At 43.8% G+C, this 20,392-nt stretch overlaps 1 protein-coding gene across 1 annotated transcript; it reads right to left on the reverse strand.

Moving 5' to 3' along the window:
• Positions 1 to 10,046: 10,046 nt before the first annotated feature.
• On the reverse strand, positions 10,047 to 11,291 carry LOC119573921. Its single transcript, XM_037921023.1, has 4 exons — positions 11,181 to 11,291; positions 10,848 to 11,082; positions 10,609 to 10,726; positions 10,047 to 10,569 (listed from the first exon to the last, which is right to left on the reverse strand). The coding sequence occupies exons 1-4, from the start codon at positions 11,289 to 11,291 to the stop codon at positions 10,047 to 10,049; spliced, it is 987 nt and encodes a 328-aa protein (XP_037776951.1).
• Positions 11,292 to 20,392: the final 9,101 nt, after the last annotated feature.

Below are 20,392 nucleotides of genomic sequence, written 5' to 3' on the forward strand. Positions count from 1 at the left end.
TACTGAAGAACGACACTGGGTGTCGTTCCTGTTCAACCCGAAGAGTGGAGAATCGGGCAGTGTAAGATGCTCCAGATGAGATCTCTGCCATGGATTTAGCTAGTTCATTAGCAACATCTTTTTTATCTGTGATGATTATGCCATCAATCTTCAAAGCAGGTGGTGACAGTGATGTGCTCTTTCCAGCGATCTTACACACCTTGTCCCATACCCATGCTAAGGGGGTCCCAGAGTTAATCAAGGAGACATGCTGTCTCCATGACGTCTGTCTGGCCTCCTTTAGCACTCGCCTGGCCTTGGCTCGGGTCTTTTTGTAATGGATCAAGGTTACATCACTGGGGCGTCATTTCAACTGCCTTCATGCAGCTTTTCTTGCTCTGACAGCTTGTTGGCATTCATCAGACCACCATGGTACTGGAGGTCGACGGTAATGCCCGCTACTTTTGGGAATGGATGCTTCTGCTGCAAGGTGAATTCGTGATGTGAAGTGATTAACAGCATCTTGAACACTCTGGAAATCATTCACAGATCCATGCAATACTGCAGTTGATCTAAAAAGATTCCAGTCCGCATGTTCAAGTCGCCATCTCTGCACTCCATTGGCTGGAATACCATTCACCTCCTCCAAAAGTATTGGAAAATGGTCGCTTCCATGCAAGTCTTCCATAACCTGCCAAGTGAAATTCATCTGTGAATCAGGTGAGACAATTGACAGGTCTATATTGGAGAATGTCCCAGTTTGAATTTGGAAATGTGTGGGAGTGTCACTGTTCAATAAAACTGCATCTACTCTTAGGAGCAAGGACTCCAAGGCCCTTCCTCGAGGGTTGCACAAAGTGTCCCCATAGAGGTGATGCCGACCATTGAAATCTCCCAAGAGTAGAAATGGATGTGGCAACTGCTCAAGTAGATTTTCCAAATCATTAATGTTCAGATTATGTGGAGGAAGGTAGATGGATGCAACAGTGTAAGGTCGTGTCAAGCCTATTCTCACAGCCTTCACCTGCAGTGTTGTCTGCAGGTGGATGGCCTTGAAGGGAATATCTTGACGTACCATTACTGCTACTCCTCCATGAGGTCCATTTTCAAAAGTCCCATAATGGGCTTGAACTTGGAATCCTCTCAGGGAAATGGTACAATTTTCCCTGGTCATAATCTCTTGTAGACATACACAAACTGGATTATATGAAGCTATCAGATATTGCAGTTCTTCCCATTTTGCATGAATTCCCTGACAGTTCCATTGGATTAGGGTATCTAGTTCTTTAGATTATTTCTTCATAAGGTGTTTGACAGCACCTGTGGTCAAGGTTTGCCTTACACCTTTAAGCTGTCCCTTTCCATGATCCTGGGAGTACCTTTTTAATGGTTGTTTACCTGTGGAACTAGTTTCCACAGGTTTCCCTTGGACAGGTTCAGGATTTCTTTGCCTGGGCAAAGAGTGGACCTGAGCCTTTGCTTCAGGGGCATTCTGTCTAGCAGCGGAGGCCCCTGTGGATGTGGTGGCAGCTGGAGCTGTCACCGTTGAGGCCTCTGGAGCCTTAAATGTTGGCTCCAAAGACCTTACTTTGGGAGGAGGAGTCTCCTCAATAGACCCCTCACTCCTACTCCGTTTCTGGTGGAACAACTCACCAGAGGCAGTGTCAGCAATTTGCGACTGAGGGTTAAAGGAAGTGGCAGAGTGTGTGTTGTAAGAAGCATTGGAGGGCAAGGGTTGGTGGGAAGGAGGATGGGCTAGAACCGAAGCAAAGGACTTACCTGGCTGTGCAAATAGCACACGGGCATGTCGCTTTGCCTCTGGAAAACTAACTTTCTCCTTGCTCCTTATTACCAATACTTCCTTTTCAAATCTGTACCTTTTACACTGCTTTGAAGAAGCTTCATGAGCCTCTTTGCAGTGGTAACAGCATATTGGACCTGGACAGTTGTCATCTCCTTGATGACCTGTTGTACCACACCTTACACATACTCTTGGTTGCCCATTTTCTTTAAAATGGCAAGAGTTGGCTCCATGCCCATAACCCTGGCAGTGGAAGCACCGCATAGGGTTGGGCACATATGGCTTTACCTTGAGGTGGTACCATGCTAACTTAACCGATTCTGGAAGGACTAACGTGTTAAAAGTTAGAAGAAGAGCTGGTGTCGACTGTTCCAAACCATCAACTTTCTTCTTAAAACGTTTTACTGCCACTACATTAAAATTCTCTAGTTCCTCTAACAGTTTCTCCTCAGAATACCTCATCAGGTCTCGGGAAAAAACAATTCCCTTACACTGATTGAGGGTTTTGTGAGGAGAACATGAAACTTAGCCCCAGGAATGTCGCATATCGCACGCAGACGGTCACTCTCGTCTGGTGACGAAACCTCAACTATCAGGCTACCATCTCGCTGTGGGGTGATGCGAGGATCACGTTGACATACTTCAACAATTTTTCGATGTACTTCGAAAATATCAAGATCCATGATTGATACACCATCAATGGTCTTCACTACTAGGTACTTACTATATGAAATGTTTTCATATTTACCAGGTAAGATTTCCTTAGTGGATTGAGGAGGACTTTTCCCCTTCTTACCTGGTTTGGGAGCCCGGGAACCATTACGATTCCCATTCTTGCCCTTTGGAAGCTGGAAAGGTTCCAAAGTGACAATACATGATGTTCCAGAGGGAATGGTCGGGGATTGCGTAGGTCGTCAGGGAGAGAGCTAGATCTTTGTAAATTTGTAGTACTCATACAAATTGGAATTCTTAATTTCCTCACCCCCCACCCACCATGGAGTCCAACAAGGGGAAGCTATAGTTGGGGCTCAAAATCTCCCAACAGCCACAGGGGTAATGAGGAAATATACGCAGCCACTATTACAGTACTGATGGCAGTCGCGGGACCTATGCGCTACCGACTGAATAGTACCTGCTTGACCCTAGCCATATTTGACCAGCCGATTGACTTGACCGGGCCTTGATCAAGCCGCCCGTCTAACCAGAATAAAGGACCAAAGAGGTGTGTTGCTAGCTGCAAGGCGCAGCGTGCAGCATCGCTCAACCTCCAGGACTCCTGTCTCCTGGTAATACAGGATGCCACGCACGGCAAACACACGTGGGAGAGTTCTCCCTGGTCCAAGATGGAATGAACCAGGGGTGGGTACACCATCCCCTCTCATAGGCCTTGGTGCACCAGGAAGCCATTTTGTCTCATCCCTCACTGGTGACCCCTCCAGTATGGGTAGCCCTCTGGTCCGGCTCACCAGATCATTGGGACCTCAAGCCCCCCCACCGCGGCAAGGCAGCTTCCGTTAGGGGGGCGAAGGATGGGAACGAGAGATACTTGTCCTGCTTACACCCCAGCAGGTGCCAACCCACCATGAAGCTTGTGGAACAAAGCCCTAGAGAACCCAACAGACGGAGGGGGGTGGCACAGCCTGCTGACCATTTTATTTTGGGCAGTGTTGGTGGAAGTGGCAGAGGTGGCATGCACCCGGAGTGACTGCCCGAGGCTTAACCTCATGTGAGCTTTTCGTGTATGCGCTTGGAACATCTGGTCCTTACAGCAGGGAATTGGAGTGATTGGGGCTGCCCTCTCGGAGATGAGGAGACCTGGCGATGGCATGATCAATATGGGTGGGTTACACCTACTACTGGTCGGGGTGCAGTGATGGTCATCACCTCCAGGGAGCAGCCATAGCCAGCCGACTTCGGCCCTCAGTAGTTGAGGTAACACCGGTTGATGAGCATATTATGGCATTGAGACTGAAGCATGTTTTTGGCTTCATGTCTCTTATTGCTATATACACTCCTACTGATGATTGTAAACTCGATGTGAAAGATGCATTCTATGCCAAACTCTCATCTGTGGCAGCCATTTGCCCCCGGCGAGATATTTGCATTGTTCTGGGCGACTTCAATTGGTATCCGATTATGATCGAGCTAGCTATTAAATGTCTGTCAGCTCCAATGGCTTGGGAATTGATCTCAGCAGTGAGAACAGCCTCCTTCTCTATGTTAGGTCCCAGAGAATAAGGACCTCTGGCTCCTAGTACCAGCGCTCCAACCCACATCGCTGGACATGGTATAGCAATATGGGTACTGTGGCCAAGGAGATCAACCACATTCTTGTTAGCATGTGATGGAGGATCCTCCAGAACTGTAGAGTTTACTGGAGTGCCGATTTCTGTGGCCCGGACCATAGGCTGGTTGTGGTTACCCTGTGGGTCCACTTCAGAACCCGCCATCCCTCCAGTGGCCACTCTAAGGTGTTTCACTTGGACAGACTGAGGGAGGGGGAGTGTGCCCATAGGTTCACCATGGCAGTCTCTGATCGATTCACAGAACTTGACAACCTGACAGATCCAGTTGCTCTGTGGGAGTTCTTCAAGTGAAAAGCACTCGAAGCAGCGCAGGAGTCCTCTGGTGTACACCTGAGGGCAAGGCAGAATTCCATCTCCCTGGAGACACTGGAAGCCACTAAAGTGTGTTGCATGGCTCGGCTGAATGGCAATCAGGTCTTGCATTGCTCTTTGGTGTTTAGGGCTCGGACACTGCTGAGAAGGGACAAGGAACAGTTCATCAGGAATCTTGCTGAGGAGGTTTGTCAAGTTCATCTTGGGCACTGTTGTCCTTCTCATGAGGTTCACTGGAGCTCACGGGGTGGTAGTAGCTTGCCTGTGATTGGTCGCCTAACCGCATGGGGAGATCTCTTCCCGAACATACACTGGACCTTCCGTCATGTATACTCGGTCAAAGTGGGCGGGCCCAGGTCATCCGTGATTGGCCGTTTCCCCGTGTGGGGGGACGAAGATGTCGTCGTAAACATCGTCGGGTCAAATAAAAGGAGCACCAACCGAAAATTATGCAGTTGTCCCGTGACTTCTGACATGTGTGCTCCCTTCCGCCATGTGACCTTGCCTGCTCCGCTGGATCCTCTCTCACTCCCACGCTCCTGATTGTACATATTTTGCTATTTATGTGTATGTATAGTGTATCTTAGTGCCATTAATAGTAAACATTTCTGTATGTTTCCTCTGGTGTTTTTCCGTTGACCTTGACCGTTCTGATTCTTATATCTTTTTATAAGTCGAACCCTGACATTGGCGACCTTGCCAGGATCAGACGGTATGGAAAACGGCACCATGAGGAACTATGTGCAGGAAAGTGAACTGCTGGGCCTTGAAGGCATGGCCTTTTTTCACTATATACAGGAGCAGGAGAGGATCAGACGTGAGCAGCTGGCCCTGTACTACCGGAAACGGGAGATACAGAGGCAGCTGTCGGAAGAGCAGCGTTGCAGGAACTGCAAAGAGGACAGGTGTCAGAAGGCAGAGCAAGCGCTATGGAGGAACGTGGGTACCCGCTTTTGGCCTTGCTCTGGCCCTCCTTACGCGAGGGAGCACGTCGTCTGGGAAACTCAAGTCCCGGGAGTAGAACGTTGGCCAGACGAGCGACTGACCACGGAGTCGCACCTGGATGCGTTCCGTCTGCCTAAGGACCCGTCGCAGCGGGAATCCTGTCGGCAAGACGGATGAAAGCGTAAGAGACTCCCGGGGAACGGCCGTCGGAAGAAACAGGCGCGGTCGAGGGAGCCCCAGCCGACAGTGAACACCACGCCAGCGATTGCACATAAGTCGGAGGAGTTAGCCGCCGTTGCATGTCCGCTTGGAAAACTGGTGGGTGCGGGATGTGCACCCGAAAGACCAGTTGGCGTGGGATGCCCGCCCAAGGATATGGTGAGCATCGGGCTGTCGGAAGAGCTACCTGCCGATGTCGCACCGGAGGAGCCGTCGCCTGCCCAGGACGCACCGGAGGAGCCGTCGCCTGCCCAGGACGTGCCGGATGAGTCGTCGCCTGCCCAGGACGCGCCGGATGAGTTGTCGCCTGCCCAGGACGCGCCGGATGAGTCGTCGCCTGCCCAGGACCTTGACCGTTCTGATTCTTATATCTTTTTATAAGTCGAACCCTGACAAAGTTGAAGGCCATTTCTTGGTAAATGACCTTCTCCCTGCCTACCAAACCCTGAGAAGGCTGAACTCTAAGCCCTCCTCGCAGATGACTGCAGTCTGCTCAGTGGATGGACAGATCATCTTCAGATCATGTTGGACCTTGTGAACATTGGTTATTTTGAGCAGTTGTACCAGGTAGACCCTCCAACAGTTAGCTTAGATGCAAGTGATATCACAATACCTGTGCCGGACCCACCCATCAATGAGGAACCTCCTACCCTAATGGAGGTTAGGATGGTGATTTTCAAGCTGAAGTGTGGGAAAGCCGCAGGCATATGTGATATCCCTGCTGAACTTCTAAAGGCTGGGGGTGAATCTATTGGTCGAGGCTTGCATGCAGTCTTCACTACCATCTGGCAATCTGGTATCATTCCCCCTGACCTGTTGAGGGGCGTGGTCATCCCTCTCTGGAAGGGGAAAGGGGATTGTTGGGACCGTAGCAACTACCGTGGCATTACACTGCTCAGCATACCAGGCAAAGTTTCGCCCACATTCCTCTGAAACGGATTCGTGACCACCTACTAAGGCACCATAGACTGGAGCAGTCTGGATTCACTTCTGGCAAGTCCACAATAGAATGAATACTAGCGCTTTGAGTAAATGTGAAACGCCATTGTGAATTTGGTTGTGGGTTGCTTGGAGTCTACATTGATCTCAAGGTGTTTGACTCGATGTATCGTGAATCGTTATGGGACAGATTTTTGGCCTAATAGCAAGCCTATATACCGGTATTGAAAATGCTGTAAAGTGTGGTGGGGGCCTGTCAAACTGTTAATTCATGGGTGAGGTGTCTTTACACCAACACTTTTCAACACCTGTATGGCCTGGATAATGGGTAGAGCTACTAGCCAGAGTCAGTGTCTCAGACCTTGATTTTGACAATGATGTTGTTATCCTATCCGAGTCCCTGGTGGCGGCTCTTGATGCATTTAGTAATGAGGCCTAGAGGTCTCCTGGACCAAGACCAAGATTCAAGACTTTGGGGACCTGTTAGGGGAACCTGTTCAGTCGACCAATGTCGACCAGAGAGCTTTGTATACCTTGGTAGCATAGTCCATATATCTGGGCAGTCAGACCAAGAAATCAGCAGACAGAGTGGTCTGGAAACAGGAGCCATGAATTTTATCAACAACAGCATTAGATGTTGGTACCTATGCAGAAGGACCAAGCTACGTGTCTTTAAGGCCTTGATACTGCCAGTTTTACAGGTGGCAGAACCGTGTCTCCAACTGACGGCTGCACTATAAGACTGACATGGGACGTGTTACTTGTATAATCCGAAATCGACAACTCAGACCATATGGGCACCTAGCTCGTTTCCCTGTGGATGACCCTGCCCATCAGGTTGTCTCTTTGCGAGACAATCCTGGGTGGAGGAGGCCCGTGGGACGACCCAGGAGGTCATGACTTAGGCAACTCGACGAGACTTGTTGCGAGGAATTAGCCCCTTGATGATGATGATGATATGTATATGTATATATATAATGTGTATATATATATACATATATATATATATATATATATATATATATATATATATATATATATATATATATATATATATATATATGTAAGGGGAGAAAATAATGAAGGAAGGAAGGAAGGAAGGAAAGAAGGAAATGGGAAGAAACAAAAGGTTTCAGTAAGTATGAATGAGGCGTGAATGTTAATTGGGCAAACCACCCAATGACTGAAACGAGCATGGATGTGTGTGAGTGGATGAATGTTTTATTTTGTACTAATTATACATTTTGTAAATGTAATCAGTGGTGAGGACACACCGTAACGAAATAAACATGAAAGGAAATCACTCGTGAAAGACTGTGCGCGTAATAATGTCGCTTTACCGAGGAACAAACAATAATGAATGGGAGGAGTGGTAACTCGAGAGAAGCGCAGGCACGCCGTCTTGCGAGGAGCAAGACAAGGAAAAGGTCTTGCTACTCTGACAGCCAAACAGAGAGGACTATGAGTCTGCCCTCGTGTTTGACTGAAAATACGAAGTATTGGCTAAATACCCTTCTCCCACAAACCCTCGGTAAGCGCATTATTCGTAATACTTTAACGTGAATAAGTTCAGTTGACTTAAAGTGAACGAAAGTGGTGAATAATAGATAAGTCGATTGCAAAAATTATGTGCAATCATTTCTTGCTTTTAGGGACCATATATATTCATCACAGAACACCGGCAGAGAGGCCCGGGGTGTGTGGATACTTACAAAGTTGTCGAAGCCACCAGGGAGTCGACGACGTCAACATCTCGTCTTCCTCCTCGACACGGAAAGAAAAAAGAACGCCGGACGAACTACGAGCGCGAACTATGTGCCGAAAATGCGCAGCGTTGCGTAGTGATTGCCGGACGTAATAGTGTGTGTTTTTGTGTTCACTGCCTCGTGACAGTAGTGTGTGTTTTTGTGTTCACTGCCTCGTGACAGTAGTGTGTGTTTTTGTGTTCACTGCCCCGTGACAGTAGTGTGTGTTTTTGTGTTCACTGCCTCGTGACAGTAGTGTGTTTTTGTGTTCACTGCCTCGTGACAGTAGTGTGTTTTTGTGTTCACTGCCTCGTGACAGTAGTGTGTTTTTGTGTTCACTGCCTCGTGACAGTAGTGTGTGTTTTTGTGTTCACTGCCTCGTGACAGTAGTGTGTGTTTTTGTGTTCACTGCCTCGTGAAAGTAGTGTGTGTTTTTGTGTTCACTGCCTCGTGACAGATTTTGGAGTCCGCACATCACGTGCGTGGATGTAATATTTGAAATAAATATAAACCGTAAAATTCGTTTCCTGAACCCTACTTATGACAATCAGCCGAACAGATATATATATATAGATATATATATTATATATATATATATTATATAAATATATATATATATATATATATATATATATATATTTATATATATATATATATATATATAATTATATTATATATATATATTATATATTTTATACATATATTATATAATATATATTATATATTATACATATATATATACATAAATTATATATATATATATATTATATATAAATATCTATATATATATATATATTATTATATATATATATTATATATATATATATATTATATATATATATTATATATATTATATATATATATATCTATATATAATTATTTTATATATATATATATTAAATTATTTTATATATTATATATATATTATAAATATATATTTTATTATATATATTTATAATATATATTATATAAACTATTATATATATAATATATATCTATATAATATATATCTATATATTATCATATATATATATCTATATATTAATATATTTATTATATCTATATATATATTATATATATATATATATTATATATATATATAAAATATATTATTATATTATATATCTATATATATATATATATATATATCTATATATTATATATTATATATATATATTATATATATATATATATATATATATATATATATTTATATATTTATATTATATATATATATATATGTATATATATATATATGGTACAGTAAAGTTGTGAAATCAGGGATTTTACGAAATCCCAAAAATTTTCAGTAATTCATGAAATCACTGTTTCACTCGGGGGTTTCATGAATTTACTGAACTATCTAGGAAATTCACGAAATCTCTGAATTGGGAGGTCAGGGATTTCATGAAATTATTGTTTCGATCTTTTTCACATGTGCGGATGATGTGTGGATGAGGAAGGGTTAGAATCATGACCTGCAATATTGTCCTTAATAACATTAATAGAACTGCTATCACAAGGAGCGTCTTTCGGATTAAAACTATTTGAAAAATCCATTATTTAGTTCCTAATATAAACATGACAACACATATCTATAACATTCATAACAGCATACATTTGTTCATTCATAAAAGCATACATATATTGCTCTATCATAACTATTCATTACATTGCTATCTGGATACCTGACGTTATTCAACAATCAGGATTTATTAGCACAGTTGACACTTCCATGGCACCGAGAGTTACGTTTCGCTTTAGCTTTGAAACACTTACATCTGTTAGTTGAACATTTAATCAGATCACTACAGTTGCATCTAGTGAAACCCTGACCACTACATGCAGATTGTCCAATAGCAATTCTCGAAGTGACACTGCAGTATCCTGATTTACGTTATCTTCTGTCAGTAAACGCTGGGGGCAGGGGTCAAACTGGTTTCTAGAATACTGACCCTTTAGAACACCCGACTTCACAGCGATCTTATACTGGTTATTTCCCAAATCTCTGCTGACAGCAACACCCAGGATATTCCGCTGATCTCCTCTACCACAATCCACAGCTGGAATTGGGACAGCAACATTGTCACCAGACTCACCAACTTTAAAGTCTAAGCGACTACGTTTGACTATTCTCTCGGCTTGAGATACCTGCCCTCTGTATGCTTCCACTCTACGTTTCTGAATTTGGACTTGGTGATCTTGAAGTATCTGAGGAGTTTGAACAATGGCATCAACAGAAATTGCCTCAGTCACTTCAGTGGTCAATAAATCATTATTGTCACTTGCAGTTGCTTCGCTAGTGGTCACTGAACCAGTAGAACTTGCAGCAGAACCTGTTGCTGTTGCATCATCTCCTTACATAACTGCTATGAGATCACTCTCCAACCTTGAGACAACTTTTGTGGGTAGAGGTGAAGAAGTCAGGCCAACTCTGGCTTCACAACCAAACATAGCAGAGTATTGAGAACACTTTATCCCTGAATGGTGAGCATTTTTTAAAAATTGAACAAACTCGATACCAACTTACCAGTCTTGTGAATTATTGTCTGCAAGCCAGGTAACTAACATATCCTTAATATCACCATCCGCACGTTCCACAGAACCCTGACATTGTCGATGACGGGGCTTCTGATGAACCATGGTGAGGCCATATTTCTTTTAGCTCAGTAATCACCCTGGATGTGAACTCTGAGCCATTATCACTTTGAAGAACAGCAGGGGCACCCATGAGAAAGAAACTATCTACAAGCTGGAAGGCAACCTCTGCAGCACGTTTGGTTTGAAGAGGACGAAGAGTGCAGAATTTGGTGAGATGGTCTTGGTACACCATGATCTATTTAAAGTTGGAGTGTGGCATTGATTGCATGTCAGTCAAATCAACCTGGCCCCTAGATGCAAATTCCTTGCTGAGGATAGGACGCACCACAACACCTTGGTCATTGGTCTTTTCCTTTTCTTCTGACATTCCTCACACAGTGATTTGAAGAGCTCCAAGGCCTTTGTTGTGATGTTGGCATATTTTCGTTGTAACTCCTTAATCATGCAGTCACGCCCACCATGCTGTTGCAATATGAGCACGTTTGATGACGTCAAAAGTCTCCTCAGTAGTTACATAATACAGGGGTGGCTCATCTGCATTTGTCTGTTTTTTGTATAAGCTTTTCCACGTCACCACATTGGAAGACTTCATATCTGAAAAGAAATAGAATGCATTAATTCAGTAAAACTACAATTATCACTACTATTTTAGGGCAAATATTATTCTTATTTGCTGCATAAATGTTAAGTCAGTGGCAAGGGTTTGGGGCAGCAGTTACTACAAAAAATGCGAACCACAGTTTGATCATGTCATATCCCATGCTTACAAAACATATCTGTCAGTCTGCATGAATTAGTCAAACAGTATGTGAGCTAGTTATAACAATAATGATTTTAGTCCTTACAGTGCTGACTTATTTTCATGAAAAAATGATCAGTATTACTCGTAGTCTCTGTTACCCCATGTAATGAAAATTAGTTGTAATGAAAACTAATTATATCTCAGGGATTTACAACAAATAAACAAAATAACTTACTTGGACAGAAAATAATAGTTACTTCTACTCAGCATATGACTATTTGCTGATGAACATTTAATACTGTCTATCCTTCTGTAGTACTCAGATAAGATATTTCTTGCTTTCTTCATAACATCTGAACAGCTCACTCTTGAATCTCCCTTCAGTATTCTCAGAAGCCATCATGGACAGCGCGATGATTAAAGGGAGCTTTAAAAGCAATTCACAATTCAGAAGAGGAAAGGGAAAGGAGGGGGCATAAAAGCGAGAGAGGAAAGGCAACGCGATAACACGGGGCACGTGAGGACAGACGAACGGAAGCGAAGGGAGGTCAGATCAGGTCGGAGGGTCTGGCGGACTATGTATACGGGAGAAAACGGAGGATGTGGGAAGCGAGGAGACTGTCGGCAGGAGTAAAGCCACTGTTCAGGTTGAAATTAGGCAGCAACTTTATTAAGGAGGATTCAGCTAGTCTGCGGGCGTGGACATCAGTGGAAGGAAAGACAATTCGCGCCGCTGCCCTGGATAACGCGACGTCGAGAACATGACGAGGGTAGCCCAGTTTGGAGAACAAAACACGCAGGAAGTCGATCTCTCCATCCAGGTGTTGGGGGCCACAGATGCGAAGTGATGCCATACCAATATAAAGCAACTCGTGGGCATGAATTGAAAAAAAAAAAATTATCAAAATATATTTACCGATTTCATAGTCCTTACTGAAGCCATCCAGTAAGATATGTAAAAGCAAGGATAGCATTTCAGGGATTTCGTGAATTTCCTGGATATTTCAGTAAATTCACGAAATTCCCGAGTGGATCAATGATTTCAATGAATTTACTGAAATTTTTAGGGATTTCGTGAAAACCCTGATTTCACAACTTTACTGTAACATATACACTTAAAAACACACACACACACTTTATTTTATAATATATATATATATATATATATATATATATATATATAATATATATATATTAATATAAAATATAGTATGTATTTATGTATATATTTACTCTGAGGGAAGTTAGGTGTAATTCAGGAATTAATGCGCCGATAACATGCTTAATGTTCGCCTTTTCCACAGAAATACAAGGAAGGGAATTCAATACTCTTAAATGTGAAATGTTTTTTTCCCTTTTTTTCGATATCACGTCGAACTGTTAAAGTAACCCGCGGAATGATAACGGTGGAAAACTACGGTACAGCGCTTGAATCACAACAAATGATTCTTGTTCACCCACTCAGACACACACAAATACGTACATTGTGTGTGTACGTATTCATTAGTATATGTGGATTTGTGTATGTACATCTCTCTCTCTCTCTCTCTCTCTCTCTCTCTCTCTCTCTCTCTTTATATATATATATATATGTGTGTGTGTGTGTGTGTGTGTGTGTGTGTGTGTGTGTGTGTGTGTGTGTGTGTGTGTTGTTTTGGGGTGTGTGTGTGGTGTGTGTGTGTGGTATGTATGTGTGTGTGTATATATATAATTTTATATTTTATATTTTATATATATATATATATATATATATGTATTTATTACATATATACATAACATATATGTGAGTGTGTGTGTGTGTGTGTGTGTATCTGCATATGTGTATATATATAAAATATATATATTATATATATATATATATATATATATATAAAATATATATATATATGCATATAACATATATATAGCAAGATCCACCCGGGAACGACAGCCGCCCCTGCTGATGAGGGGAGTTCCTCATTCTCGAAAAAAACATACCGGGAAAGACCTCAAACTCATTCGTGTTGTAGCCAAATCGTTAAGTCCATATGTAAAATCGAAACGGTCCTCGAAGCTCGCCATCAGAACATCTGGTTCGCTTCCATCATCGATGGAGTCGGGGAAGCCACGCCAAAAGCCCCCCCGACTATCCCCGAAAGGGTGAGCCCCCATCTTCCGGGTTGACGCCGAATCCTGGTCCACCGATTCCGCGTCGTATGCAAACAATTCGGTGGAAACCTCCTCCACGATCGCCGCCCTAGCCAAGGACAATCCCTTTCTCATCTCAAACCGGGGCTCCCGACGTTGACGCCCAAACGCAACCTCCGGGGGGAGGGTCCCCACGAAAGGGGACCAGGACTTGGCTGTGCGCTCTCAAACCCCGCCATCCGCCCCCCCCCGTTACAAAACATCGCACGAATCGCCCCCCCGAGGAGGGCAAAGGGCTTTCCCCGCACTCTAATGGCACCTTTCCCCGGTCCCCGTTGCCCGCACTACGCAAAGCGTAGGGCTTTCTCTCTCTTTATATATATAATATTTTATTATATATATAAAATTATATTAATATTATAAAGTGTGGTGTGTGTGGTGTGTGTGTGTGTGTTGGTGGGTGTGGGTTTTTTTTGTTGGTGGGGTGTGTTGTGTGCGTGTGTGTTGGGGGTTATATATAATTATATTATATATTATATATAATATATTTTTTATTACATAAACATTCAAAATATGTGTGTTGTGTTGTGTTGTGTGTGTGATATTGTATATATATATTATATAATATTAATTTAAAAATATATTATTTTATAAATATATATATATATATTAAAAATAATATAATATATAAAATATACATAATATGTTCTGTGGTGTGTATATAATTTTATATATCAATTTAATATTATAAATTATTTTTATAATGTATATATGTTTGTATATCATCACCTATATTATCTATTTTCTATCTATCATATGTATATTTTAAATTTGGGGTTTTTGGTGGTGGTGTGTGTGTCTGTTTCTATACACACACACACATTGCTGTGTATTGTAAAATTATGTAGTGTATAAAAATTTTAATAATATATATTGGTTGTGTGTGTGTTGGGGTGTGTGTGTGTGTGTGTGTGTGTGTGTGGTGTGTGTTGTGTGTGTGGTGTGTTTGTGTTGGGCTATTATATTATTATATTTTAAAATTTTTATATTATTATATATAAAATGTAGTGACGGGTCGCACTCGCCCATTTTTAAGGCGACTCGCCTGGACGACATCGCCTCGGCGCCAGTGGTTGAGGCGGGGTTTTTCCATGCCACATGCTGCCCCTTTTTACCACGGAAAAAAGGACGTGGGGAAATCTGCAAACTCCATTTTACTTGGGGGGAGACTCCCGGCTCCCCCTTCCACCCAACGAGGCGGGCATTTTTAAAAAAATAATATGAACTGTTATAAAAAAACCCCCAAAAAAGTATTCTAAACCCAAATTCCCTTTCTTTGGGTGGTGTTGAAATCTCCCAGAAAAAAAAAGATTTTTTATTTCCAAGTCCCCAAATGTAATATTTAAGCCCGAAAGTATAGTTTTCCTTTTTTTTTTTTTTTCTTCGCTTGGGCCCATCCGGGGCAGGGCCTGGGGGTTTTTTCGGGTAAAAATCCCCCTGGGTTTTGTGAGGGGAAGAAGTTCGGTCCTGACTTGTGTGGTACTGGGTCCCCTTCCCCTTTTGGATTTCTTTTTTGGTTTTCCCTCGTTTCGAGCCAGGATTTGCCGATTTTTGTCTCCGCAAAGCAAAGGGTTTTCTTTTAGTGGTTGTGTGTAAGAGACCCCGGGCCCTTTTTGGGGATAGGGCGGTGACCCTCATTTCATTTGGGGGGTGCACTTTTTCTCTGTCCCAAAGCTCCCACTCTGTGAATTCAAAGTGTCGAGTATAAAAGACCACTCACACGAAAAAAAAGTTTGAGGCCGTACCTCCAGTGTGTCTTTCCCTTGATTTTAAATAAGTCATTACTTATTTTCCTTTTCCTCCTGAGGACCCGTACCCCTGGGGGGAGGCTTATTTTATTTCTTTAAAGTCTCGCCATAATACTTTCGGGCCTTTTTACTTTTACTTTCCTTTATTTTTTGATTTGTCTTGATACCTGCCGCCCTTTGGGGGTGCGGGGAAAATTTGTGATTTGTGGCCCCCTTTGGGCTTTTTTTTTCTTTTTTTTGGGCCCTTCGACCTAAATTATGTCTTTTACTATATTTCTAAATATTTTTTTTTTTTTCTTTAACACAATTTTTTTTATGCAGAGTTTATCGCATAGTTTTTTTTGTTTTTTTTTCACATTTTAATCCCTTTTGGGGTTGGAAAATAACTTGTTCATATTGGGGATTGATATGTGTTCGTGTACCTTGATTAAAAATATTAAGGAGTTGGGACGCCAATTTGGGAAAAATTTCCCTTTGGGTAATCATTTTGAGATATTGGGTGTGGTTTTTCAGTGCATCCCCCCCGCTGTGAAAATTGGTGATGACGCATCTATAAACATTTCCCTGACTGAATTCCTGAAACCCTTTCCTAATGTTTGCGATTTGCCAAAAAAATAAAATCAACTACGTAGAGCTTTCACTCGGTCCCAGTCAAAAACAAATGATATTTACGCCTCTTAATTTTGGTTCAGACAAAGGGTGAAGTTTTGAAACTATCTTGGGCTGGGTTCCTTAGCGCACATTGGGGTTACTTATCTCGAACCCCCTGAAAGGCTGTAAGAAGGCTAATGAATCGGGAAATTTTAAGGGATACTCTAAACGACCATAATTTTGCTATACCTGGGTTCCCATTCCAGCAGGGGATGTAAAATGGGGGGAAGGGAAAAATTTATGATCTTGCATTTTTTTCCAAACGCCCACGCAGACCTAGCCTCGCTATTCCCTTTTCACTTTTACACACTTAACACCCAACTTTCACAAAATCCTGTCTTTCCTTCCCCCTTTTTTCATACAACCTCACACCCCATACACAAACAACACGGTTCCCGACCTACTAATCGGGGTGGCGGGTTTCCCGTAGGCCGGGAACCTTAATTTTCAGCGACAAATTTTTTCCCTAAAAACCCTGCATTCTCGGTTGAGCCCAAACCCAAAGACCATTGAAGTTACTGGGTCTACGCCCCGCACAACTGTCTTTTTGGTGGCAGCGTGGGTAGAAACGTATTTTTTTAAAAAAGTGCCTGGTCAAGCCTTTGGAAAGTCCATCGCAAGCCAATACAGGTTGCAGAGTAAGTGTGGGCCGGAAATCCTCGCACGCAATAGCGCCCTAGGAGAACCCACTAATGAGCCTCGGTTCCCTCTGAAAACACCCTCCTTGAGGCCGCGATTTTCCTCAAAGGGGGAAAGCTCATCTCTGATTTGGCAAAGGTTAGAGCCCGTGCCCACCTGTTGCTCTCGAGTATAAAAGGCGGTGGATAAATTTGAGGGCCAACCCCGGTTCAAACCTGGAAAGGGCAGTACGCCAATTCGGTTTTGGAGCCAAGGGCACTGAACCTCCCTCAGCGATAAACCACTGCGGCCTCTCATCGCAGGTGGAAGCGGGGGTGCTGCGGTCACGAGGGACCATCGTCTCATGAACCCCCGCCAACCCCGTCCGCGGACCAGGGCAAAACCCTACGCACCCGATCCCGCCTTACCGGGCGGAGGTCCCAGCCGCCAGCCTTTCGGAGGAATCAGGAGTTGGAAACCGGTTGCGACACTTGAGCGGGCCCCACCTTACGGGACGGAGAGGCTCTGACCCCGTCCCCCCGTGCTAGGCAGGGGACGGCGACGTTGTCTTTAACCCCCCAGTCTTCGACGGAATAGGGACCGGGACGATTTTAAGGAGCCCCTTCGACAACTCTCCGGGGAACGTGGTCGAGGGTATCTCGCATTGGGGCGTAGTACTCAACGCACTTCCCCTGGGGACTTTATCCGCGGTCGAATCGGGTTTTCCCAAAGGTATGCGCGTTTACCCTGGTGAACTTGGTCCAGCTAAACCCTTTATGCAGAGAATTTTTCCCCAGGGACTCCCCCCTGGCTGGGGGGAAAAGCCCCTGCTGGTAGAGGATCACCCCTTTTTACCGGGGGTCGAAGAGCCAAAAGGGGTACCATCGGGCATTCCGGGCGGGGGTTAAAAAACCCTGGTCAGTTTCTCGGCGAGGAGAGCCTAAACCTCGCTCCTTCTCCCGAGGGGTCATCCCCAGCAGCTTCCCCTCCGATTGATCTCTTGTTTACCTGTACGCATTTCGAAAACCCCGACGCTGGGTTCCCCCATAGGAAAACTGCGCATGTTTTGTCCGAGTGGGGGCGGTTCGGGAGGGTAATCAGTAAACCGGTGTGGCCCCCGAGGGCATGTGGTGGGCGGTGTTTTTTTCTGCCGAACGGCAGCGCCCGCCGACAGAAAAAACCCACACCGATCCACCGCCGAAACGGCGATGATGGGGGACGCCAAAGAGCGACGTTCCCGGAACCGGAGCTCCCCGAGGCACAGATTCGGCGGGAGGGCCGCTGTTGAATTGTGTGGTTGCGGGGACTAAGGTTCTAGTTTTTTCTCGACTGGGGAAGTGAGGAAAGGGTGGTAAAGGAGTCTGTTAAGGAGGATTTCCAACACTCCGCTCTCACCCCCCCCCCGGTGGTCTCAAGGGGGCATCTGGGGCCCACGTTGGACTCAAGGGGTTTAGGGAAACCCCTTTTAAGTTTTCCGAGCCTGTAAGTGCCGGACCAATGGTGTAGGGACGATGACCCAGGTTTCCAGCGGGGTCTTACAGGCGTAGACCTGCTCCAAAGGGTTTTAATTTTAATTTTGAATCTCTCCCTGCTCCTGGGGCTATTTTTTGCTACCTTCAACGGGGCCCGATCCGGTTTCCTTCTCTGGTGCGGGTCCCCGGTATTTTGACGTATCCAACCAGACGCCCTACTGCGTTGCGTAGTGCGGGGCAACGGGGCCCGAGAAGGTGAATTAATGGCGGGGAAATCATTTGTCTCCTGGGGCGGGGCGATTCGTGCGATTTCTTGTAAAAGGGCGGGGGGGCTGGTTTGGGCTTGTGTTGAAGCGCACAGCCAAGTTTTCCTGGTCCTCGTTCGTTGGGGACCTCCCCCTCCCGGGAGGTTGACTTTTGGGGGTCGTCAACGATCAGGGAGCCCGGTTGAGATCGAGAAGGGATTCGCCTTGGGCTATCGGCGATGGGAGGAGTTTCCCCGAATTGTCTTGCATACGACGCGGAATCGGTGGCCAGGTTCCGGCGTAAACCCGGAAGATGGAGGCTCATTTGGGGGGATAGTGGGGAGTTTTTGGCGTGGTTTCCCCACCCAGTCGTGAGGAACGAACCAAATTTTGATGGCGAGTTCGAGGCCCGTTCGTTTTTTACATAGGGATTTAACGATTTGGCTAAAAAAACGAATGAGTTTGAGGTTTCCCGGTATGTTCTTTTTGAGAATGGGAAAACTCCCTCATCAGCAGGGGCGGTGTCGTTTCCCCGGGTGGATCTGCTATATATTGATAATGCATAATTTTAAATATATATATTATATATAAAAATATATAATTATATATATAAAATAAATTTTAACACACACGAAATATATATGATATTATATATTAATATTAAATTTTTTAAAATTTTTAAATATTATATATATATTCCCAAATTAAAAAAAAACCCATAATAATTAATGTAATAATACAAAATAAAAAAAAAAAATAATATATTATAAAATTTTAAATAAAAATACATAAACAAAAAAAAAAAAAAAAAACCTAATATATATTATATAAAAAAAAAAAAAAAAAAAAAAAAAAAAAAAAAAAAAGAAAAAAAAAAACATTAAATGGGAAAAAAGGGTACAAACAAAAACAAAAAAATTTTAAAAAAAGTATTTGTGGTTTTTCTGAGTGGGGGGAACAAGAATCATTTGTTGGATTAAGCGCTGTACCGTAGTTTCCCCCGTTTCATTCCGCGGGGGTTACTTTAACAGTTCGACGGAATCGAAAAAAAAAAAACAAATTTTACATTTAAAAAAGGTATTTAAAAAAATTTCCTTCCTTGTTTTGTGGGGAAAGGGGAACATCAAGCATATTAGGGGGTTAATTCCGAATTACCCAACTTCCCCCCAAGTAGCCCCTGTGGTTTAAATGCACAATGTGGCGTGACGGACTCTTTTGAGCGCGCCCCTGGGGCTCCGTGATTTTAGAACCAGGGACGAAGACTTGGTTCCCAAAGCCTAGTAGACGAGGGCACCCAGCTCCTTCGCTAGATATTGAGTCACCCGGTTAGAGAGGGCGAACCCCAGACGGGCCCAGAATGAATCAATACTTTCTAGTCGAAATCTGGGCCCGGGTCGAGGGTTCCCCTTTTTTTTTGTTCTTTAGTACTGTTGCGGGGACCCCTTGTGTTCCCCCGACTATTCCGAAAATCCGTTTAGAAAACATGTGACAGCGTCTTTAGGGGCAGTGTCTTGGTGTACTCGTAAAGGCGGAGTTGGGGAAGGTTAGTGGGGGATAGTTTTAATTAAATTTATTACAATTTCTAATTCCTGTCTGTGGGAATGAAGGTTCGTTCGCAGGGAAAAAACCCAAACTTTATCGGGAAAACCCCCGTGCGCTCGCTCTCCCGCCATATTTTTTAGAAAAACAGAGAAGACGAGGTGGGAGGTAAAATTTAAATTTAAACCCCTGAAATCCCCCGATTTATACTTTTTCCCCCAAGTTACTATTGGGTGTTCAAGACTCATTGAGATTTTACGGCTTGGGCGGGGGGAAAAGTTTATCCCGGTAATTTTGATTTGGTTTTATCCCCAATTTCAGATTCCCACGGCGTAAAGAAAAC

This window comes from Penaeus monodon, chromosome 6 (assembly GCF_015228065.2).
Source record: "Penaeus monodon isolate SGIC_2016 chromosome 6, NSTDA_Pmon_1, whole genome shotgun sequence".
Taxonomy (NCBI): Eukaryota; Metazoa; Arthropoda; class Malacostraca; order Decapoda; family Penaeidae; genus Penaeus; species Penaeus monodon.

Coding starts and splice junctions, on each gene's coding strand:
- LOC119573921 (XM_037921023.1), bottom strand. CDS start 11,291: ATGATTAAGGAGTTACAACGAAAATATGCCAACATCACAACAAAGGCC. Junction 10,727..10,847: donor ATCGACAATGTCAGGGTTCT/GTGGAACGTGCG, acceptor CTCACCATTCAG/GGATAAAGTGTTCTCAATAC. Junction 10,570..10,608: donor AGTGATCTCATAGCAGTTAT/GTAAGGAGATGA, acceptor TTCTGCTGCAAG/TTCTACTGGTTCAGTGACCA.